The sequence below is a fragment of the Drosophila pseudoobscura genome, chromosome 3, assembly GCF_009870125.1.
Source record: "Drosophila pseudoobscura strain MV-25-SWS-2005 chromosome 3, UCI_Dpse_MV25, whole genome shotgun sequence".
Classification (NCBI taxonomy): domain Eukaryota; kingdom Metazoa; phylum Arthropoda; class Insecta; order Diptera; family Drosophilidae; genus Drosophila; species Drosophila pseudoobscura.
The window spans coordinates 2,224,948-2,249,485 of record NC_046680.1 but is presented as its reverse complement, the minus strand read 5'-3'; the positions used below and the strand labels follow the sequence as shown (position 1 = coordinate 2,249,485).

Below are 24,538 nucleotides of genomic sequence, written 5' to 3'. Positions count from 1 at the left end.
TTCTGGAATATTTCCTGAATCTTTATGGATGCTCGCCAAATTACTGTGGGCATCAGCAAAGGCCGGGTTAATTTGAATGGCTCGAGTGTAGCATTGCAGTGCCCCACTAACGTCTTGTAATTCCTTAAGTGTGTTTCCCATATTTGAATATGCATCAGCAAAAGTGGGCTGGATTCGAATAGCCTCTTTGTAATGCATTAATGCTTCCTTTAGTTTCCCTTGTTGTTGCAAAACAGATGCTAGGTTTGAATGGGCAGCAGCAAAATCTGGAAAAACTTCCAACGCTTTCAGGTAAAGGCGTGTAGCCTCTTCGATAAATCCTTGTTCTCGTTTTATGTTCGCCAAATTGTTTAGAGAATCTGCATGATTTGAGCATAATCTTAGGGCAGTGTTATAGCAATCTTCAGCTTCTTTGACCTAAAGTACAGAAAATATAAATATACAAAGTAATTGAATCAAAATAAATAATTTAACGAAAAAATCAAAATATATACGGAATATACCTGTCCTTTCTCTTTGAGAGCGTTTGCAAGATTACAATATGCATCGGGGAAATTTGGCTGCAGTTCTATTGCGCGCCTATACGTGTCGATGGCCAAATCAATAAGGCCTTGTTCATAATAAACACATGCCAAATTTCCATGGACTACAGCATTATTCGGCGATAGGTTTAAAGCACGCAAATAAGCAGCTACAGCTCTGAAATAATTATCGATATGTATGTTCAGTATACAATTCTCTACAGTATATTTAGAATTAAAATTTAAAAAATTGAAAGTGAAAATTATATAATATTTACCGTCTCCAAAAAAACAGCAATTGTAAAAAAATTGTACGGAAACATTTTTTTTTTGGGTTTAAGTACTTCTTGTTCTTGCTTTGATTTTGGCAGGTTATAGGGACTATTGTATAAATAACAACGCACTGACAATCCATTATCCTTATGTTTTATGAACTAGGATATACAATTTGGTTTTCAAGCACATTTAATATTAAGTATTTCGTGTAAATACATAAATTTACAAATTAGGATTCGGGTTTTTTTGGTGGATTTTTTACTTTGCTTTTTGTGTGCTCTTCAACCGAGCATGTGTACACATACTCATCACCTTCAATGACGTAAATAAACGCAAACGTGCATATATTTGTGTATATGGATATATATGTGTTTGTATGCATGAGTATACCAAAAAATCTTCACATTAATATATACGATATGGAACTGAGAATATGGCACGTCAGTTCTTACATAGATGGGTTTTAGATATTATGTGTTATTTTCAACCAATCTTTTTTATATAGTTGGAGATATGTAGAAATTAAATGTTTGTTGCCCACATACATATATAGTTTAAAGGGAGCAATAAATAGAGAACACAGACCCAGAAAAAAAAATTAGGCGGTCTAAAGTTTATAAGTGCACCCAGCGACCAAAAAAAATCCGCATTCTGAAATTTCATGCATTTGTGACTTTTTTAGTCGGCGGTTTATGCAATGTTATCTTATTCGTCTAATTCTTAATTTTTGTTATCGCTAAATTAATTTCAAACAAATGTACGTATTAATTTGTTTTTATATCATAGTTATAGCCATGAAAAAAATAATTTGACATTTCATATATTTTCCGTATTTTTTAAAAATTTCTTTGGTGAATATTTTTTTTTTTTGTAAGTTTTATCATTTTTTTGTATACAGTAATGTGTCAAAATATAACAAACCAACTTTTTTTATAATTAGGATTGTGTTTTGTATTTTTAATTATAAAATAATATCACTGATACAAATTATGTTGTTTGCTGTTACTGTTAGAGCAACTTATACAACAGTCATATTACGATGATTTAAAAAAAAAACAGAAATAAAAAAATGCGTGTCATCAAGATCAAAGATTTTGGATGATGATTATTTGGTTCAATTATCTGTCTAGATTCAGAGGTCCTCTTAGATCGCCCTATTGGACAGGTCGACTGGGTGTATTCTGGCCAGCTTACGCCGTTATCTGGATCTCGCAAGACGCCTCGCCAGTATATTAGGGTGGCTTATGAGCTTCTGACGTCGGGCGCTGCATAGCCACTGCAAATTGATTTGTTACTTTTGGCTATAACAGATCGAACAGGAGTATGGATTCAAAATTTGGTTACTCCAGCTCTAATAGTCTTTGCGATTTGTGGATGCCAAAGATTTTCGTCCTTTGCGGGGGCGGAAAGGGGTGGGCTGAAATTTTGAAATATACTTGTCAAGGTTCGATATCACAGGAGTGTGGATACCAAATTTGGTTGCTCTAGCTCTTATAGTCTTTGAGATCTAGGAACTCACTTTTTGCGAAAGGCAATATATTCTGCGTTTTTACTCGAAGGCGGGGCGGGGCGAAGTTTTGAAATACACTTGTAACAGTGACATATCACAGAAGTCTGGATCCAAAACATCGTTGCTCTAGCTCTTATAGTCTTTGAGCACTAGGCGCTGATAGTGACGGACAGACGGCCGGACGGACAGACATACAGGGCTCAATCGACTCGGCTATTGATGCTGATCAAGTATATACTCTATGGGGTCGGAAACGATTCCTTCTGGACGTTACACACATCTAATTACACATCTAACCCAATTTCAAGGTGCAGAATCGACCTGAAAGATGAGTTCTCTCTCAGTAACGGATTCCATTGTAGGCACAATTCCAGTGAGAATAATCTTTTTATGCTGCTGAATTTTATGCTAAGCTGCATTATTAAAAGGTATTCATTTGTATATTTAGGTTGCATTGGTGTCAATGTAGCAATGCAAGGGGGAACGTTGTGAGACGCGGCAAAGACTGCGGTTCTACTTTATGTCCGGTAGTCAGGCAATAGGGCTCCTCTCCGATAGATGGCGCACACTGCGCATTGAGAGTGAGAGAATGAGTAAGCGCTTGGCTGGGGTTGCGTAGTCACTGGTACCACTGGGACTACCACGTCAATCTGGTAGATATGGTTATTCTCTATAATTCTGCGTTTTTAGTTTTCTCGTATCTTGAAAATTTTGTATGCCGAAATTTGGAAATACACTTGTAACAGTGGGATATCACAGGAGACTGGTTAAAAAATTTAGTTTCTAGCTCTTATAGTCTTTGACATCTCATCGGGACGGACAGACAGACAGATTGGCTATATCGACTCGTATGAATTCATATAGATGCATGCATACTGCCACTCAAAATAATTTCGAGTTGATTAGGAGTTGATAATAGTCGTCACATTGCATATAAATGTATACTTACACGTCACAAACGTACCCATTTCCTAATAAATGTCACCTAAAATACAGCAATAGCTGAAGCCACAAATCATTGAAGTGTTTCAATGCACTGTGATTACAAATCCACTTTACAAAATTTGTAGGCATTGATGTGTATTATTTTTGTATTAAACATATTGGGGAATACCCTAGTTAAAAAAGAAACACAAAGTTTTTCAATCTCCAACACTCTTCTATACGTGTCAGCGCGCTGACATGAGTTACCTATGGATGGTTGAGTAAACTCAATAATGGAGAATTGCTTTTTAAAATTTCTCAAAGTTCATTTATTGAGTTTAATAGCTAATACGTGAATGTTTCCAAAAAGATTTTATAAATCAAGAAAATTATTAAAATGGTTGATCTAATTATAAAATTAGTTTGAAGTATTTTTGTAAGCGTTATATGTATATTTAATTATTTTCATTCATTCATTATTTGGATTTATTAAATGCTTGCTTTTGTTGTTATCGTGTGAACGATAACGAGAATATGGTTGAAATATTTGAACAATTTAACAAACGAATCTAAAACGTAACCATAAGTCAACTTTCTGCCACCACTAGGTAACAAAACAAAAATCAGCTAAGTTTATTGACTGCTTATTTTAAGTTAGTTGTTTTTCCGCGAGATTGATTAAGAGCCGGTTTCTCAATTTCGAATTAAAATGCCAGTTGGTTGCCTCTCCAAAGAAGTTGACGAACAGATAAACGTGTCTAAAAAAAAAACAATTCTCGAGGTCGTGGTAATTTGTGGAAACGAAAAAGAATAATGGGTTTAAGCGCACAAATGTGCTGTACAGTGGAAAACTCAGTATAACCTTTGCAAGGAAATGTAGCTATCGACAAAACGGTACCAGATTCCCCGGAGAAAACCATGGACTCGAGATTTGAAAATCTCACTATCACAGGGGTAATGAATGGAATCGAATGATTGACTTTGGATACAGGTGCTTCACATTCAATAACACTAATGATTGGTTATTTTTGTTCACGGTTTAATCAGATTGTGATTATTTTTTTTTTTCAAATTACTTAAGTATCTTACATCTCCGGTCGTCTTATGTCTATTTTTAATGTATCTTTTCCTAGTGTCGTAAAGTTTTTTTTCTCGATTTAAAATATAAACGAGGGGGAACGTTTTGAGTTGCTGCGGAGACCGCAACTCTACATTTATACCCGATACATAGTCAGTATGGCTACATTGAGCGACAATTTGTGCGTGCGGGAGACAGACAACGTGTCTGAACATGTCGTAGAACATGTGTAGCCACTGCAAGTTATATAAAAATGGCTATAATGACTTTACAAATTATCCGATCTGATCTAGATTCAGCAATCTCATAGATACGGTCATTCTCTATTAATTTTCCTTTTTTGGTTTTCTCATATCTTTAAAATTGTGGATGCCACAGATGTTCGTCCTTTGTGGGGGCGGAAGTGGGCGGGGCAAAGTCTGGATCACAGAGGTCTGGATCCAAAACATCGTTGCTCTAGCTCTTATAGTCTTTGAGCACTAGGCGCTGAAGGGGACGGACAGACGGACGGACGGACAGACAGACAGACAGACATGGCGAATCGACTCGGCTATTGATGCTGATCAAGAATATATATACTTTATAGGTTCGGAAACGATTCCTTCTGGACGTTAGACACCGTTTTCACCACAAATCTAATATACCCAATACTCATTTTGAGTATCGGGTATACAAAATGAAATGAAATGGTGCATGTGTCAGCGTTGTCATTAATTAATTGAAATTCCATTTTTTTTTGAATTTACAAGCGGGGAGTTTTATGGATCGTATTGCGTTAGTCAATTCTAATGATCTTTGCACGTTTTAGTAGAATGTTCCTAACCTTCTTGTATTCACTTGGGTGGGAATGTTAGTAAAAAAAACTCACTAAAAATACTACTGTGTACAAAATAGCTATATGTATTCTGTTTTTTTTTTTATCGCAGTTTAGTTTGGTTGTACATACCAATACATTAATTAAAAATTCTTATCCTATGACTATTTACTATTATCAAGAGCATACTAACCTATCAAATATCCTGGCCTCCTTAAGAACGTTTCCCAAATTTATATATGCGTCTAAAAAGTTTGGATCGAGTGTTACCGCCTTTTCAAAGTGATGTATAGCTAACCAAATCTCTCCTTGTGCATTAAAAACACAGCCCAAATTACTCCATGCAACTGCGAATCCAGGGCAGGTTTCAATTGCCTTTAAGTAGCAAGCCTATCATGAAATAATACATTACAAATTACATATACATATTACACATAATTAGATTTGATGTTAATACATACTTTAGCTTCTTCCAAGCGACCAAGAGCCTTGAGAAGATTTCCCAGATCACTGCGCACACAATACAATTCCTACGAAAAATTCTGTTAGAGTTAAAAATAATAAATAATATCAGTAAAAACTTGCTGGGTTATATTGTAATGCTGTTATATACGCTTGTACTGCAGATTCCATATCTCGAGCAGCCACTAATGCAGCAGCTAAATTAATGTATCCGTCTATAAAGTCAGGCTTAAGACGTACGGCTCGGCGATAGTTATCTAAAGCTTCCTGCAGCTGCCCTCGTTCCTTGTAAACGTTTCCTAAGTTACTAAAACAAATTCAAATATGTTTAGATATTTATAAAACCAATTTTTGAATACAGTAAGGGTTCAAAATCTAAACATTAATAATCGAATTTTCGATATGTTTATGTTTTGAAGAATCATATCAATCTAGAACTAAAACGAGTGAGAATGTTGTGAGTCGAGCCAAAGGCACTGCTCTTTAAACTAAGTAAGTCCATGTTACGTTGAGTTTGGACCATTGCACAGTGGGCGAAACGGCCAATCTAGTGCCATTAAATTAGTAACAAGCGTAATTTAAGATATATCTTAATGAAATTTTTAGTTTAACATGATTGTTAATAGCCGGATGACTGTACAAAATTTCAGTAGAATCGGTCAACTATATCGAATATCGATAGTTCCGATCCTTCAAAATATTTAAAGAATTTAAAATACCATTCCAAACATAGTTTGCCAGTGTAACTTATGTAATTTTAAATTTATTTAATCTAAACTTTTGGAACATAAAAAGTCTTTATGCATTAAATCTTCCATCGTATTTTTACGTGAAAACTTTCGGGTTAGAGCACTTTACTTTTGCGTTTCTCAATAAATCGTTGCTTGGAAAAATATTTGCGTTGTGAAATTTAGTTTTCGTTTTTACTAGCTCGTATGAATTTTTCGTGATTTTTTTTTTCTACATTAATCGCCAAAGCTTCCTCAGGACTGAATTTAATAGGAAGTTTGGGATCACTGCTAGCACATTTTATTGTTTTTGCCACGACCTCTTCATCTGAATTGAGCAATGATATAACTTTAGAAGCATTTCCTCCCCACCTTTGTACAAGCTTAAAGTGCCGCCAACATGGGCTCCTCCTTCGATGATTTGTTTGCAAGAGATTAAGCTTTGTTTAATTTTTTTTTTAATAAACAAATTTTTAATAAGAAATTTGTTAAAATCTATGGAATAATGAAGAAAGAACATTCAGCCAGGCTCCGTTTTTCACATTCACAAAAGTTTTCCGATTTACTTTTGAAATCACATAAATTGGGGCTCTCTTTTTCCCATTCCGCAAGATTTCTTCGTTTTCAAAACGAAAACATTTTCGTTGACGAAATGAAAAGTAAACGGCTTTTTATACAACAAAACGAACCTTAATTGCAATAGGAACAAAATAGATGACTTATTGATGCATTAACATAAACTTGATACCTATATCAGGGTAATTTAACTTGTGCTTTCTTTATAAATAATTTTATTTTAACCCAACCTAAAATTTGGCTCGGAAAAAATTGGCACAGCAACAACAAATTTCGTTTTGGTGTAAGCAGCTGACGCATTCCGATTTGGTTATCGGAACGTTGGCAATTAATAAATTTTTGCGTATAACAGCACAAATGTGCATGTAACAGCTCAGACTGTGCTTGTAACATGCGCTTAACAGAACATCTGGGTGAGCAAAGCTGTTTCCCGCCCAATATAATTCGGACTTCAAAATGTAACATATCGATAAAAAAATATGTGAAAAATGGAACACCTTAAAACGAAACGTTTTGGCTGAAAACGTAATCCGCAAAAGTAAATGAAAAACGGAGCCTGCCTGATTATCTTGATATTTAGGAATCGTCCCAATAATTCGAGTTTTCACTTAATCCAGTGGACTGCTCAATAGCCCAGATCTAAATCCCATTGAAAATCGATGGGCTCTGTTTAAAAAACATTGGAAAAGTACGAGTTTGCACCAAAGGGATTGGGTTAGTCTTTGGGAGCGCATGAAGTCGGAGTGGCGCATGATACCTTGCCAGCACCTACTAAATTTAGTCGCGAGTATGCCAATACTTATTCAGAATATGATAAAAGCCCTTGGGAACAAATAATTTAAAAAAATTATTAAAGTAAAAAAATTTAAAACGTGCAAAAGTGTATACATGCTAATTTTTTTAACAAATCTCTCAAGGAAAAGGATCTTTTTGAATTGAAATTATTGTCTTTTTTCATTTTCACTACATTAAAGAATCATTGAAAAAAAATCACAACGATTGATTCATTTTTAAAGATTTTACAGGCGCTTAAAGTGAAAAGTGATAAACATGTATCCACATGTGCTCGTCACTGTACATCTTTCTCCGGTCGCACTGCTTGTTATACTTTTCAAAATGTGACAATGTTCTATTACATTTCTACCATTTTTGCAGCAACGCGCTTAAAAATATTTGTATCCTTCTTTGCATTTCTTTGTGTTGTTCTTGGGAATAATCATTATTATTAAACTCATTTGAAAATATGTAATTTTCGACCGCAACAGACTTTTTGGCAGCGACCTTTTCGTTGTACCCAACTGAAAATGATGGTTCGTCTTGGGATGGTCATTTTCTAAAAATTAAATTACTATTAATTTCGACACCCATATGCAGATACTTTTGGGCATCCAAATTCACAATAAATTTTAGAATGTGTATCAAAAACAATTGAAACCAGATTGCAGCCGTCTCACAAGATGAACTCCACCAAACAATGCAACATTTTTTAAGCAAAACTTTTCCAAAGGTTAACTTCTACAGATATTTTAAACATGAAATTAAATTAATTAATTAATTAATTAAAAAGCTTCCAAGTCTATAAATTGATAGTTCAGAATAAATTTTAGCTACGCTTTGACTTTTTACTTTTTGCACAAATTTTTTGCCAGCTTAACAAAAAAGGAGCCAAAAGTTGTTCATAACAGCTCTTTCAGCATGTTAGGTTTGACCCTTCCCAGCTTGACGAAATATGAGAGAAAAACAAAATGGCAATTACTTTCATACTCAGTAAGGTATTGAGAACCGATACCACACAAAAGTTTCAACAGACTCTGCCATGAAATTCTGAATTAAATGGAGGTAGGTAGATTGACCATTTCGCCTACTGTGTATTGGTGCAATTGGTGAAATTTTTTTTTTTTATGTGAAAAAGAGACGTTAATTAATGTCTAATGAATGTATATATATTTATTTATTAAATTAACAATTATCTGTTAATAATGGTACTTAGTTACTAAAGGCGGAAAAAGAGAAGTTAAAAGTTAGCTAAATTTAAATGATTATAAATATTGCATGCAATTAGTTTAAGAGACAGTTCAGGGGATAGGGTTTGACAGAGGGAGTTATAATTATGGCATAAAACCCTAAAAGGTTCATGATCAGCATAATTAGTTCTACATATGGGTAGACGGATAGGCCTAAAAGTACGGGTAGGTCTAGATGGAACGGCCAAGTCAATCTGACCCAAGAGAGTTTGGGAGTCAACAGTCCCAAGAAGGAGCTTGTGCACGAACATTACGCCATTGCATATTCTGCGATGGTGCAACGACGGCAGGTCAATAAGATTTAGCCTAGACCGGTAGGGTGGCAAGATTCTACCTGAGTCCCAGTTTAAGTTCCGAAGGGCAAAAATTAAAAATTGCTTTTGCACGGATTCAATAACAGCCTGCTGTTCTTTATACTGCGGGCTCCACACACAAGAACAATACTCCAATATAGGACGTACTAACGAGATGTACAGTTGTTTCGTAACGTACGGGTCGTCAAACTCCTTGGACCAACGCTTGATGAACGCTAAAACACCCTTGTCTTTATTTACAGTTGCAGCTATATGGGTGTTAAAACACATCTTATGATCAAAAAGGACTCCGAGGTCATTTGAACTTGAAATTCGCTCAAGGACATGATTTCCTAGAACATATGGGACAAAATGAGGAGCGCGACGGTAAAATGTCATAAGTTTGCATTTGGAAAGGTTCAGAAAAAGAAGATTAGTTGAACACCACAATAGTAGTTCACTTAGATCAAGTTGAAGGCGTGTGTGCAAATACCAATCAGAGTAAGAAAGACAGATTTTGACATCATCAGCATACATCATCAGAGTATGTTATAACTTGAGGAAGGTCATTCACAAATAAAATAAACAGAAATGCGGAGCCAACACGAACTTTGACTGCAACAAATTCAATTCCGTGAATGTTATTAAATGGGAATAACTCAGATGAGAAAACAGATTTAACTGCAATCAGAACCCCACCTGCAAAAGATGGGCGGTCCATTCTATAAATAGTGTAACTATCAATGAAAATTTCATGATCATTGACAGAGGAGTTAAGCCAGGTTTCGGTAAACGCGATGGCATCGAAATCAAAGGACGCGCTATTAGTATGAATTTGACGCAATTTTGCCAGCAAACTGCGAACGTTCTGATAGTGCATGGAAAAATAGTACATCAGTTTTTTGGAGCATGTTCGGTTATTCTTGGATTCGAGTTCGAATCTTTGAGAAGGATTTCATGCACAATTGTGTGCTCAGGCCATATTGACGGTTCTAGAGAACTGGATAGTAAAGAATCAGGGAGAAGAATTTTAAATGATGATATGTTGCGCTTATGTTTAAATGTAAATTTAGTCACAACTATATCAACAGGCGAAGTGTTAAGTTTAGAGGAAAGATGTTGTTTAACATCCTCTGTTGTAGCCTCAGGAACAAGACGAGAAACAAATATTGCTTTCCGAGGGACCACTGCTCTAAGTTGAAGCGAGATCGAGATGGTGGAGCCACTCCTAAAAGAGATCTCGGTCCAAGGGCAGAGGAATTGGCAGCAATGGTTGTAGCAGGAATTGGAGCAGGAGTTGGCAAGACGTCGTCAGCAACCAGCACACCCGCACTAGGAGCACTCACCGCGTCAGAAGTGACGGCCACATTGCTCGGTGTAAAGAACTCCGGAGCCACCGTTGGCGGATTTACAGACAACGGCGTGGCATGACTACACGGAAATGCTGCCGATGGATAAAGGTGGGAGGCAGGCGTACCAATCGGATTAGGTTGCAAGAGATTGGTATCATTATGCGGAATTTTCCGTCTAGGCGATTCGCTCAAGAGTTTGAGCCCAAGAAACTGTGATTCAAGGGCAAGAAAATTCTCGTTGAGAGCAACAAATTGTTTCCGGACATCCAGAAACCCAGTTCGAGTCTGTCTCATAAATGTGCACATTTCGGCCTCAATCTCCCGACAAGCCAGACATGACAAAGACAGGCCCATGCGTTTCGAGATTAGATCATTCAGCCGGCCAAAATTTCCACCACCAGCACATTTTATGTGGGCAAAATTGTCGCACAACCAGCAGCTAAGAAATGAATCACCAATGATAACACCACCGAATTCACATTTCTTTGCACTAAAAACGATTGCCATTATTGACAGCAGTAGAATCACTGTGCACGAATAATAAAAGAGCGGAGTTAGATCGCAGGTAAAGTAGGAGAGCAGACAGCAGAGCGAGCCAGACAATCAGCTGCAGCAGCAATAATTCAAAGCAGATGATTCAACGAAGTGCAGAAAACGAGCAGTAAACTCACCAAAGCAGAGACACAAAAGAAAAGTCCACAGAGAGGGAGAGTATAAGCAATCCAGAGAGAGTGAGAGCAACAATGCGAGCAGCCCGCTTATGCTCACGAGAGAGTGTGGGCGATGCAAACGCTGATGCGCGAGAACAGTGCACACCGAAGAAGCGATAACGAAAAGCAGACTGAGCAAAAAAACAATAACAAATTGCCTGCATGAGTCCGATGCGTTACGATTGCAATATTGAATTTATATTAAACACTTGTTTACTAATAAAACACTGGTGGTTAACACAAAGTAGAATCAAATTAAAGAGATGCGATAATATATCAAAACAAAGTCACAACAATGTTGTATAATATTTAGGCAAAGGGCGGAGAATGCGGGAGCAAGAAAAAAACACAACCGGCTTAAGCAAGAGCTAGAAGCGAGATATAATAATAAGATATATAGAGATAGAGATATATAATAAAAATGTTTCCCAACTGACTTTTAAAATTTTGAAAAACCATTGAATTTAAAGTTAGATAGCATGAATGTCCACATTTTAATGTCCACTACTGTAATTTATGGGGTCGGAAACGCTTTGTTCTCGGTGTTACACATATCGACTTTCACCACAAAACTAATATATATCCCAAACTGTTCGAGTACTGGGTATAATAAGAAAGCATAAATTCTGAGGGCTCTGGGTTCTTTGTGTGAACCAACCTGTAACCTGTATAAACAATCTCTGTTGCGTGACCTTCCATCCATCGCCACAATTATTAGTTATTGATCTGAATTATGAAGTCTAGTGTAAGTAAGGCCAGGGCAAAGCGGGAGCGCAATAAAAGCTCGCTCTCTCGCTCTTGTCGAATTCGCCTCGCTTTGCCACCGTAGGATAGCTAGAGTAAGAGATTTAAATGGTGAAGAAAATATAGTTGTTCGCCAACCTTGAATCAGATCGAGCGTATCAAGTTTTTCGCCCCGCCAAATAAATAATTTAAATTACAGCCACCCAAAGTTTTCGGTAATTGATTAGAAAAACTCTTCTAATTTTTCATGGCGCCCCCGGGTGGACTGTAAAGTGAATTATAGGCAAAAAAAAATAAGTGACAGTGACACAAGAAATTGCAGTATACATATGCAAACATATTCGTTGCCCGCGTCGTGTGTGTGCAATCGGCAATCTGCTACCGCCGAGGGATGCCCTGCGATAAAGACAGGAAAGTAGCAGTTGGATTCAAAGATCCAAAAGAGGAATCAGAGGTATTTGTGCAGAAAATTGAAGGCTGAGCAAAAGACATTTAGATCTCTCTTTGAGGTGTCTTGTGCTGAAAACATTATGCAAACATGCATTATTTCGTTTTCGCTTCTCCACTGCTGCTTGCGTTGTATTTGTTGGGAGAATTTTCGTTGCCGCTCTTGAGCTTAACGGTGCGCCAAGTGACGCGCTACCCTGTATCTAACGGGTATATTGTTTTCGGCTGTTACTTGCCAAGTGACGCGCTACCCTGTATCTAACGGGTATTTTGTTTTGGGCTGTTACTTGCAACAACTCTTTCCCTTGATACCTCGTGCCTCGACATTCAATTAAAATTCGTTTTCGTTTATCGTTCTCGTTCAAAAATTAAAAAAAAATAAATAATAATAATAATAAATAAATAAATAGAAACACAACCATTATGGCAGAAAAAAGTAAACCCAATCTTGAAGACTTAAAGATTAAGCTCAAAAGTAGAGTAAAAAGCATTCGCCGCTTAGAGGATCGATTAGATCAAGGGTCGATTCCTTTGCAATTACCGGAATTACAATGTAGATTAGATTGTTTGAATGCTTCAATTGAAAAGGCTAACCATTTGCAGGAGCAAATCGAGGACATAACAGGTGATGATGCATATGCAGCCGAGTTGGAAGAGCTGATAATTGTCACCAAAGGAAAGATAATGTCGCTGATCGCCGCCTTTGATGCAGCAAGCGAGACGAAGCCAGTGTCTTCTTCAGCCCCAACTCATGCTAGACTTCCGAAATTGGCATTACCCAAATTTAGTGGTAAACACTCGGAATTCAAAAATTTCATTAGCCTTTTTGAGAGACTAGTCCATAGCGACAACAGCATACCGGTGATCGAAAAATTTAATCATTTGATTTCGTGCCTCTCTGATGAAGCATTAGGAACAATAAAGGCGTTCCAAGTCACCGAGGCAAATTATGTAAAGGCCATGGCTGGCCTAAAACAAGTATATGACAACGAATCTTTGATTTTCACGAATAATATTTCCACATTGTTCAATCTGCCGAGAATGTCGCATCAATCTGCATCATCTCTAAGAACTCTAATCGATACTGTTTCGTCGATTTACGGATCGTTACTGTCGATCGGAGATGATACAAAAATTTCGAATTCATCTCGTTTTAAACAGAGTCGACCCAGTGACGAAACAAAAGTGGGATGAACAGCTTACTTATGAGAAGTTGCCGCTTTGGTCCGACTTTGAGAAAGTCTTGAATCGTCGATACCAGCATCTGTCTGCTGAAGAATCGACCAAGCCAAGGCAAGACAAAGTCATGCCAAGCAAGCAACATAATCGCAGTTCATTTGCTTGTTCTTCCACTTCCACGAACAGTAGAACTCAGCAAACTTGTAGCTACTGCAATTCAGGAGACCATGTAGTGTCAAATTGCCCTTCATTTTCGCGTCTCTCGGTGATGCAAAGGTTTGAGTTTGCTAAGTCGGCATCCCTATGCATTAATTGTCTGCGAAAAGGCCACGCTGTTGTAAAATGCAAAGCCAATAAATGTCGAGTGTGCAGCCGCTCACATCATACATTATTGCATCGATACACAGTGTCGGCTAATAGTCTCGCGTTACCACCACCCCAAGAGAGTCCTTCTCCTCCATCAAATCAGAATCAACCTTCCACGTCACATGTTTTGCATGTGACAGCGTTGGACAGGGTAATTCTGGCTACGTCGATCGTAAGCGTCCGAACTAAGAGCGGTGAACACATTCTGGCCAGAGCTCTGCTCGACTCTGGATCACAAACAAATTTCATTACCGAGGACCTCGCTAATCGCTTACAGATCCGTAGAGAGGAGTCCTGTATTAACTTGCTTGGAATTGGTGAATCTAATTCTCAAGTAAAGGATAAAATACACACAGTGGTGAAGTCGCGAATAAATGGTAGTGAGTTCTCCTTTGATTTTTGTATCCTGAAATCAATTTCAGGTTATCACCCTGACCAGTCAGTGAATGTGACTGACTGGCGAATCCCAGAGAACCTACCACTGGCAGACCCTTATTTCTACTAGCCACAAAGAATAGATTGTTAATTGGAGCAGAATCGTTCTTTGAATTATTAGCTGTTGGTCAAATTAAACAAGGTCCTGACTTTCCAACTCTTCAGAAAACCCTTCTTGGTTGGGTTGTGTCGGGAAAACATGATTCCAGGAGTTCTGCTCCTCAAATTACAAACAGTTTGAGTTGCAGTGAAGAGTTGCTAGTATCCATCGATAGGACGTTGAAAAAGTTTTGGTCACTGGGAGAAATGCCATCTACCAAGAAAATTGCCACACCTGAGCACAAGCAATGTGAAGAACACTATCGTAAGACGACTCAGGTACTATCATCAGGTCGGTTCGAAGTAAGGCTCCCGTTTAAATCAGATCCAAATTGTTTAGGCAACTCCTTTGAGGTTGCGAAACGGCGGTTTTTGTCGCTTGAAAGACGATTGCATCGTGACCCTGAGTTGAAGAAAATGTACTTGGAATTCATGGAAGAGTACCTCTCCTTAGGTCATATGTCTCCTACTGACAATACGATTCCATCTACACTACGTAATCCCTCATCAGTGTGTTCTGAGGCCCCAAAGTACGTCTACCAAGCTCCGAGTCGTGTTCGATGCTTCGTCCAAGACGTCCTCACAGGTGGCCTTAAATGACATTCTGATGGTGGGACCTACCATTCAAGAGGAATTATACTCGACACTGCTCCGTTTCCGTCTGCACAGGTTTGCCCTGACTGCTGATGTTAAAAAGATGTATCGCCAAGTGATGGTGAACGAAGCGGATCGGCAGTTTCACCTCATAGTGTGGAGGAGAGACCCTTCTGAATCCTTGAGATTATACAAGCTCAACACTGTAATCTATGGGACTGGACCAGCCCCATTCTTAGCTATCCGGTGTTTGAAAAGGTTGAGCGAGTCTGCGAAGCTGTCATTCCCTAGAGCTGCTAACGTTATTGGGTCCGACTTTTACGTCGATGACTTGTTGACTGGTGCTGCATGCGTAGAGGAGCTAAGGGCAATTAAGTCCGAAGTGTCTCAGGTTCTTCAGACCGCAGGGTTTGAGTTGACTAAGAGGTTTTCAAACTCACCCGAGATCACCGCATCTGAGAGCACAGCCAAACCCATAACAATCTCGGATTCAGAGTCGACAAAGGCGTTAGGAATCTCATGGTTACCTACTGACGATGCCTTTAAGTTCAAAATTGACAATTCAGTTATGGGTCTCCGAGCGACAAAACGGAACATACTATCGGTGACATCAAAGTTGTTTGACCCCCTTGGTTTATTAAGTCCTATCGTTATAAAAGGCAAGATCCTATTGCAGGAGCTTTGGCTTAACAAACTAGATTGGGATGAGTCGATCCCGCTGCATTTGGAAACAGCGTGGAATAAGTTGAAAAATACACTCTCTCAATTGGAAGACATATCCATATCTCGGTTTGTGTATTCCGATCCGATGTCACCGGTTCAAATACATGCCTTTGCTGACGCCTCCATGAGAGCGTATGGAGCGTGCGTCTATATACGTAGCAGAACTGCAGAAGGTTTAAAAATATCATTGTTGACTTCGAAATCCAAAGTAGCGCCGCTCAAGACCAAAACGCTCCCAAGGCTTGAGTTATGTGCCGCTCACCTTCTCGCAGATCTCTGTCACAGAATCAAGCCCCTATTAAACGTGCCCATTGAACGAGTCGTTTATTGGTCGGATTCAGAAGAAACTCTCCATTGGATCCGGTCTCATCCATCGTCGTTGTCGACTTTCGTTTCAAATAGAGTGGCTGAGATTCAAGAGTGGTCAGATGATGCTACGTGGCGGCATGTACCCACGAAACAGAACCCAGCAGATATTGTCTCAAGAGGTTGTGACGTCGACGAAATCGTTCAGTCAATTTGGTTCGAAGGACAATCATTTCTGAAAGAGGAAGAAGAAAACTGGCCCAAGAACGCTCATTTCGAACACTCCGATGATCTTCAGCTGGAAAAGAGGAAGACTGCGGTCGGGCTGACCGTGGCTGTGCGAAGTTCGGAGCTGTTAGATGTCATCGAGGGATTCTCGTCACACCTCAAACTGCTTAGAGTGTTCGTGTATGTGTTCCGCTTTATAAGAAAATGTAAAGACCCAAGCCTAAATTTCGAAAAAACTATCTCACCGACCGAATACAATGAAGCTTTTTATAAAATTGTCGAAATCGTCCAGCATCACGAGTATCAAGGAGAAATCGAAAAGGTTAGGAAAGGATCTACAATTGGTCCTAGTCTTCAGCGGTTGAACCCATTCATCCATGAAGACACAGGGACTTGGTGTAACTTTTCGTTGTTGCGAGTGGGGGGGCGGCTAGTCAAAGCTCCTATATCATACGATGCCAAGTTTCCTCTGCTTTTGACTAAGAGCTCGCAATTCGTGCGAAGCTATATTCGTCATCTGCACCATTCGAATTTTCATGTCGGCCCACGAGCACTTGTGAGCATCCTTCGACAGAGCGTGTGGATAGTGAACGCTCAGGAGGTCTGCCGTCAGACAGTTCGATCGTGTATGCGCTGTTTTAAATGCAAGCCTCGATTGCTGACGTAACTCATGGGGAATTTACCCGCAGATCGACTCCGTGCTCTCCGCCCATTTTCCATTTGCGGCGTTGATTTTTGTGGACCAGTGCACACGACATTGAAAATTCGCGGAAGGCCCCCATACAAGTCATACATTGCGCTTTTTGTTTGTTTTGCGTCCAAGGCGGTTCACCTAGAAATAGTTTCCGATCTAACCACTGATTGTTTTTTGTTGGCTTTTCAAAGGTTCGTCGGGCGCCGAGGATATCCCCAAGTCGTTCATTGCGACAACGGGACGAACTGCGTCGGAGCGAGCCGCCATCTCAGCGCTCTGCGGATCAGGCTCAAGGAGCAAGGAGACGCAATTCGCGACTTCGCGTCAAAGAACGGATGCGAATTTGCGTTCATACCGCCGCGAGCTCCTCACATGGGAGGGCTATGGGAGGCAGGTGTAAAAACTGCTAAGAGCCTACTCCTAGGGGCGGTAGGCAGCGCGCTCCTAACCGCCGAAGAACTCGCCACAGTCCTCGTCGGCATCGAGGCCATAATGAACTCGAGGCCGCTGGGAGCCATCAGCCAAGATCCAAGCGACGGCGAGACCCTAACACCCGGGCACCTGCTGACAGGCGGGTCGCTCATCGCCCCCCCAGCACTGCGGACTCCGGACCAGGAGAGTCTCAGTTGCTTGCGGCGATGGCGAGTTGTCTCGTCAGTCAGGCAAGCGTTTTGGCAGCGATGGTCCCGCGAATATGTCCTGGGGCTGCAAATTCGGGGCAAATGGCACCAGCATCAACCGAACCTCGAGGAAAGAGACCTCGTCATCGTGGCCGAGGACAATCTGACGCCTCAGGAGTGGCTCGTGGGGAGGGTCATCGCCACGCACGCAGGAGAGGACGGCATGGTCAGGGTCGTCGAAATAAGGACTAGCACTGGAGCGGTTTTTCGGCGGCCCAGACACAAATTAGCGCCGCTCCCAATGTGTTGAAGCCGATGCCGGGGCCGGTGTTGCGTGACCTTCCATCCATGGCCACAATTATTAGTTATTGATCTGAATTATGGAGTCTAGTGTAAGTTAGGCTAGGGCAAAGCGGGAGCGCAATAAAAGCTCGCTCTCTCGCTCTTGGCGAATTCACCCCGCTTTGCCACCGTAGGATAGCTAGAGTAAGAGATTTGAATTGTGAAGAAAATATAGTTGTTCGCCAAGATCGAGCGTATCAAGTTTTTCGCCCCGCCAAATAAATAATTTAAATTACAGCCACCCAAAGTTTTCGGTAATTGATTAGAAAAACTCTTCTAATTTTTCAATCTCAAAGTATCCCACACAAAATGTAATTATAATCAAGTATGCTATCTATTTATGTGTGTGTTCTTTACTGTAAAATACTATACAAGAAAGAATCCAATAAGATATAGAAAATGAGCGTGTGGGCATGTCGCAATTACGTAACTCCCAATCACAAGAGGCACAAGAAGAACAGGAGATAAAGCCATCGAGTACGACTCGATATTTCGTTCGTCCGAATAAGCTTTTTGATGCTATTGGTAAAGAATTCCCCATTGCCATGCGCTCAAATTAAAAAAAGCTTCAACATACAAATTTTGAGGCCACCAGAATAATTAAACTTCTTGCTTGTCGGCACGGATTCATATTCAAACCTGTTCCTGAAGATCATTCGTGCATTCAATTAATGCTTCCAAATGACATCGTTTGGAGAAAAAGAAATAACTTACAATATTGCGGCAAATAATTTGCTAGGTGCTAGTCATAAAAAGTTTTTCTGAAAATATCTTGTTAGTTATAAAGGACATTTCAATTATGTACTCAACCCACAACATTTCGGACCACTATAAGATATCATATAGCCGCCATAGTAGATATGAGTCACACTTTCAGGTGATAAAAACAAAAATGCCCGATCGAGCTTTTATACCTTTTTCGATCCGCTGACGACTAGCGTGCGAGGCCTAGGGGTAGATCAGTTGAGACTACACTACAGGAAGTCGTTGGGCGTATTGAAAAGACACTCGCCATAAGTTAGCACTAAGTATTGCTTTTTTTCACCAAAGAAAGAAACTGAGGATTGAGTCGATACGATGCACTGGAAAAAATCTAAAAACACCCTGCCATTTCCCGATGGGTGGATAATGTTCTCAGTTGCAGAACGATAAATGCGGTAACGGTTCACCACGCGGAGTAGTTATAGTCCCCCATCCTAGAAAACAAGGTCAAGAAAACAAGATGGGAACGTCACAACAGATTTGGAGTGAATTGTCAAAGTCCCGCACTTGTTTTGTTCTCAAGAAAATACAAGATTCAAATTACCAGTGGAACGATTCGATTTCAAACATGGTTAAATCTGAACTCCAACCTCTTCTGGAAAATAAAAACGATGAATGGAAGAATAAGGCAATGAGGGCATTCTACATTTGTAGAAAGAGCTTCGGACGGAAGTGACTACAATCGCCATCATCCACTTTTGTGGGATGCATTCTGATATAAAGTGTCATTCTAATAGTTAGGTGAGAGACGGCATACACAAAATTTCACCAATATACCAAATCGTCATAAAGTCCAGCGAGCAGCATGACTCGGTCTCATGAAATCTACAAAGCAGGTAGCTCTCGATCCCATGGTAGATCTGACAAGTGCCACGCGGCTCTACGAGGAAACTATAATTTTAAGCCTGACATTCGACTTCTATTAAATCCCTTATTTCCCGTAAAACCACAAGAACACTCATCTCTGAGACAGTGGAAGAGCTGAACCAAACCGAGTCCCACTCACGTGTGTCTCGGGTCCCACAGACACCTCGGGCTTCAAGGGTACTGACAAGTGTGCCAGTGCCAGAGACAAATTACCTCCGAATAACATTGGTAGACATCACCTCTCAGATGTTGGGTAGACCCACTACCACTCTGTCATCGGCCGCATGGTCAACACGGGCTGCCCCTATTGGCGCTACTTGGCATTATAAAATCGGGCTAAAATCATAATATATAATTCATAATTATAATAATTTAAATTAATTGAAACTAGTTTCATACGACATCTGTAAGATTTTATCTGATCACTTACCTATAAGCTTCAGCCAGTACAGGATTTTGTTTTATTGCCAAAGTAGAAAATTGCGCAGACTTATCAAGCCTTCTGCACTGAAAATGAATTGATGACAACAATAACAACACTCCAGTGTTTGTACTATCTTGACGCCATAATTGCATGCAATGTTTTTCTGCACTTTCATAATCCACAGCTTGGTATTCTCTATGAGCCAACTCCAGTAAACCTAAAAAATAACACATTAAATTATCCCATCTTAGAAATTATGGGGAATAAATACATAATTATATACTGTAACTAAGAGATCGCCACCCGTGCGCTACGCCCAAGGCGTTTCACAATATCATTGGTTACATGCTGCTATAATCGTCTTCTTCTTTGCCATCTTGATCTCAATTTTAGTCTTTATCTTGAATCACATAAATTGGTGCTCCCGTTTTCACATTCTGAAAGATTTCTTCGTTTTCAAAACGAAAACATTTTCCGCAACGAAATGAAAAGTAAATTGCTTTTTATACAACAAAAATAATCTTAATTGCAGAGGGAAAAAAATAGATGACTGCATTAACATAAATTTAAAATCATTATCAGTGCCAATTTGCTTGTTTCATCGATATGAATAGTTTTTATTAATCAACGCAACCTTAATTTTGGGTCGGGAATAATTGGTCAGGGCAACAACAACTTTTTGTTTACGTGAGAACAGCTGACGCAGTCCGATTTGGTTATCGGAACGTTGGCACGTTATCATAACAGCGAGGTAACGACAGCTATTTCTTGTCACATTTAATACAAAATTTGGGGGAAAAAATAAATTTTTTATTAGAAATTTAATTTTGCATTCTGTTACTCGCAGCTCGTCAGATATGTTAAATACACAGTTGTTGCTTCTAAGATGTCTTGATCTTTTTAAACGGATAACTATCTTCCGTCGTTTTGCCTTAAAACAAGCAATTGCAAAAATAAAGGCGTTTTTATCACGCTGCATATGTTCGAAGCAGCCAGGTTAGCTGTTTTTGTTAGCCAGAATCGATGAGAAAAAGAAAGATATCGATGCCGAAAATTTGTGAAAACGGAAGCACCTAAAAACGAAACGTTTTGGTTGAAAATGTAATCCGCAAAATAATTGCAGCCCGGCGCCTACCTGATAATCTTAATAAGTCGAATTCCGAAGAAATTTTTATAGTTTTGGAAAGATTTTTCTAATTTATCTGCATCAGCGTAATTTAACATTTTAAATTTTGTAATCACTCTATTATCATTTCATTTCATAGTTAATCACAGCCATTTGACGAACAAAACCGTCTTGAGCCAAACACTTGTTTTTTTCTGAGTTCTAAGTTCTCAACTAGTTTCGCTTTTAGTACAAAAAAAATTATTTATGTTTGTCGTGACAAATTAGGTGTGGGATCAAAAACTACAGTACCAAAGACTGAGTAGTTTTTTTAAGATTCAGGAAGAACTCAGCCGCCCAAAACCATTGACGAACAGACGAAGTCAGTTAGGCCAAATTTACTGCAGAGCTATTTGTTAAGGCGCTTAAGCTTTACTCCAACTTTTAAATTGTTCGTTCATTTATGTTAATAATAAATATTAAATTTGATTACACAGCTTGGATAATAGCCCGTATAACTGTGTTATTATATCCTAATAGAGTATTGTGGTTTAGACCCATAAGTTGAAAAAATCTTCAGACCAAAAACACATGTATGTATGTACATCATAGCTCGCAAATAACTGTTGACACTTTCTGTTGACCTCTCATTGACGGACACATTGAGAAAATGGACTGAAAAGACCCGATCAAATCTGTTTTTGCTCAACTCGCTCTTCGCTCAAGCAAAGACCGATTTTTTCACTTCTCTTTTGTTCCTGTTCTTTACTGAGCATCTTGCCGCGAGCAAACGAACAAAGTGTCTTTTGCGTATGTATGCGTGCTTGTACGTGAGAAGCTTATGGCAACTATCAATTTTTGTGAATTCTATACGGTTTGACTATTGGAGCTTAAAATTAATCGTGAAAAGCAAAACGAAAATGTTCGTTTGCCAATTTTGCAAAGAAATATACAGTAAGTCACGGAAGTATTCGTCTCTAGGTATCCTCTATATTCCAGCTCGTTTTTGGTGGTTATTTTACAATGAATTTAATCGTTTTTTCATAGGATGGGCTAAATTAAATATTTATCTAACATAATTGAACATAATTTTATTTAAATCTTAATAATTTCATATTACTTTCATAAAAAAACAAAAAAATCAACCAAATTTCATATCACAAAAGTAGTCGTCTCTTGTTGTTTTGCTCTTAAATCTAGATACGAAAACTATTCCTAGTACTTTGTATGGAAGCCGTTATTATCTTCTATGGCTTTCAAACGTTTTGGCATCGATTCCATCAGCTTGTGGCATCTCTCCTCCGAAATTTGGGACCATTCCTCTAGCAACACCTTCTTGAGCTCCTTTTTGGAAGAAATCTTATGCTCCTGGACTTTCAGCTTCAGGTGGGCCCACAAATTCTCAATGGGGTTCACATCTGGACTTTGTGGCGGAGTATGAAGCTGTTTACATTGTACAACAGCCACATTTTTACGTTCCAGGCAGTATGTTTTGGGTCGTTGTCGTTGCTGAAAAACGAAATCCTCTTTTGGAGTACCCATTTTAGCAGGACTAGAGGGCAAATTTTCCTTCAGGATATTTAAATACATCTGTGCATTCATTATTCCCTCAATAAATATTAAGTTGCCAACGCCTCGAGCCGACATGCATCCCCAAACTAGCACAGATCCTCCGCCATGCTTATCCGTTGGTTTGATGTTTTTTATTTTCAGCGCTCCACAAGGCTTACGCCAGACTTTTCCCCCGCCGTCAGAACCAAGTATGTTAAATTTACTTTCATCACTAAATATGACGCGTTCCCAGTATAAAAAGTCTTTGGTTTCGTGCGTTTTAGCGAAGTTTAGACGCTCCGACACATTTACAGCAGACAGCAATGGTTTTTTTCTGGGACATCTTCCATGGAAATCATTGCTTCTGAGGACCCTGCGGACGGTTTCGTTAGAAACATTGGTTCCCAATGATGATGACAAGGCACCATTTATTTTCGGAGCCGATAAATGTGGGTTTTTCCTATTCTCTTCCAGAATTTTTCGCTCTTCTCTGTCTGTCAATATTTTTGGGCTTTCCAAGGAATTCCGAGCTTTTAGTCGAGAAATGGCACTTTTAATTGTCAAAACACTTCGTTCGAACAACTCACCACCAAAAACGAAAGATGCGGAAAACATGAATAATTAAACATATACACGAAAAAAACTAAAAACACTTTACTCAGACACTTTTTTGGTTCTGCTCATCTAAAGACACTTTTGCTGTGAGCGCTTGACCAAAGTATCTCTCTAAGTTGTTATTGTGAGACACGATCGTGTGTCGGGCTCACCCGAAAACCCGAAACACATAACACAAGCGAAGAGACAAAAAGTGTTCTGCTCAGTGAGAGACCGTGTCTTCGTGGTCTTTTTCGGTTTTGTCAGTGACGAGACAGCAAAGGAAAAAAGTGTTGACCGTCGTTTGCGAGCTATGATGTATGTACATTCATTTCTACATACATATGTATTTTCTTGACTATGTAACATTAACAGGCAGTCAATATAATACATTGCAAACAAGTCCCAGTTTTGCCGCTTTCTGTATGAAACTGCAATCTTTTTTTTGTCTCAAATTCACATACCTACTACATATGTACTATGGACGAAATTTGTGATTTAGGTAGCCATTGGTATAAAACGATTCAACCTCTGGTTAGCTGGATTATAAAATATAAGATTTTGTAGCAAATGAAAGTATAAATTAAATAATTATTTAATTTATATTTTTTTTATATTTTCTATTCTATTCTGTATACATTCAAGTATGCCTGAACAAAATCATTATATTTGGAAATTCGAATGTATGTTATGCACACCGCCCATATGTTTACATACACATTTAATGTGTTAGCTGTGTTTTCCGTATTCTTACCGACAGATGATAGGGATTGCTGATGTTCATTTTGTTTCCCAACTGCACTGTTGATTGTTACAATTGATTGCTGTTGCAATAGGGAATGTGCCGACGACTGCGATTGTGGGCCCTGTCCTTGAGAGTGCATGTTCGCCGTTTGTTCTACATATATGTATATCCAACGATGACAAAATGTGGCCTAAAATCAATAAGTAACGCACAGTTATTGTTAATGCAACGTAATTTACAGTGTACAACTTATATACGAAAGCTTGAATCTCAAAAAACCTGTGAATGTGCAATTATGTTACAACTAAGAACATCCAACTTCAAAAAATCATCACACCTTTACAAATATTTAATTGTAACTCAGCTGTCGAGAATTTATACGCGACCTTCTCCAGTTAAGTGTTGATAACGAATGGTTGCCACATCGGCAGAATTTAAATTACTT

At 39.0% G+C, this 24,538-nt stretch overlaps 1 protein-coding gene across 1 annotated transcript; it reads right to left on the bottom strand.

The window, feature by feature from the left end:
• Positions 1-350: 350 nt before the first annotated feature.
• sxc (O-linked N-acetylglucosamine (GlcNAc) transferase sxc) lies at positions 351-24,538 on the bottom strand. The gene is made up of 8 exons (XM_033377508.1): positions 24,431-24,538; positions 24,103-24,283; positions 20,105-20,315; positions 5,709-5,892; positions 5,585-5,653; positions 5,317-5,513; positions 495-699; positions 351-359 (listed from the first exon to the last, which is right to left on the bottom strand). Exons 2-8 carry the CDS (start codon positions 24,230-24,232, stop codon positions 351-353), a joined length of 1,005 nt encoding a protein of 334 aa, XP_033233399.1. The 5' UTR covers positions 24,233-24,283; positions 24,431-24,538.

Coding starts and splice junctions, on each gene's coding strand:
- sxc (XM_033377508.1), bottom strand. CDS start 24,232: ATGCACTCTCAAGGACAGGGCCCACAATCGCAGTCGTCGGCACATTCC. Junction 20,316..24,102: donor GCAATCCCTATCATCTGTCG/GTAAGAATACGG, acceptor GTTATTTTTTAG/GTTTACTGGAGTTGGCTCAT. Junction 5,514..5,584: donor GTCGCTTGGAAGAAGCTAAA/GTATGTATTAAC, acceptor ATTTCATGATAG/GCTTGCTACTTAAAGGCAAT.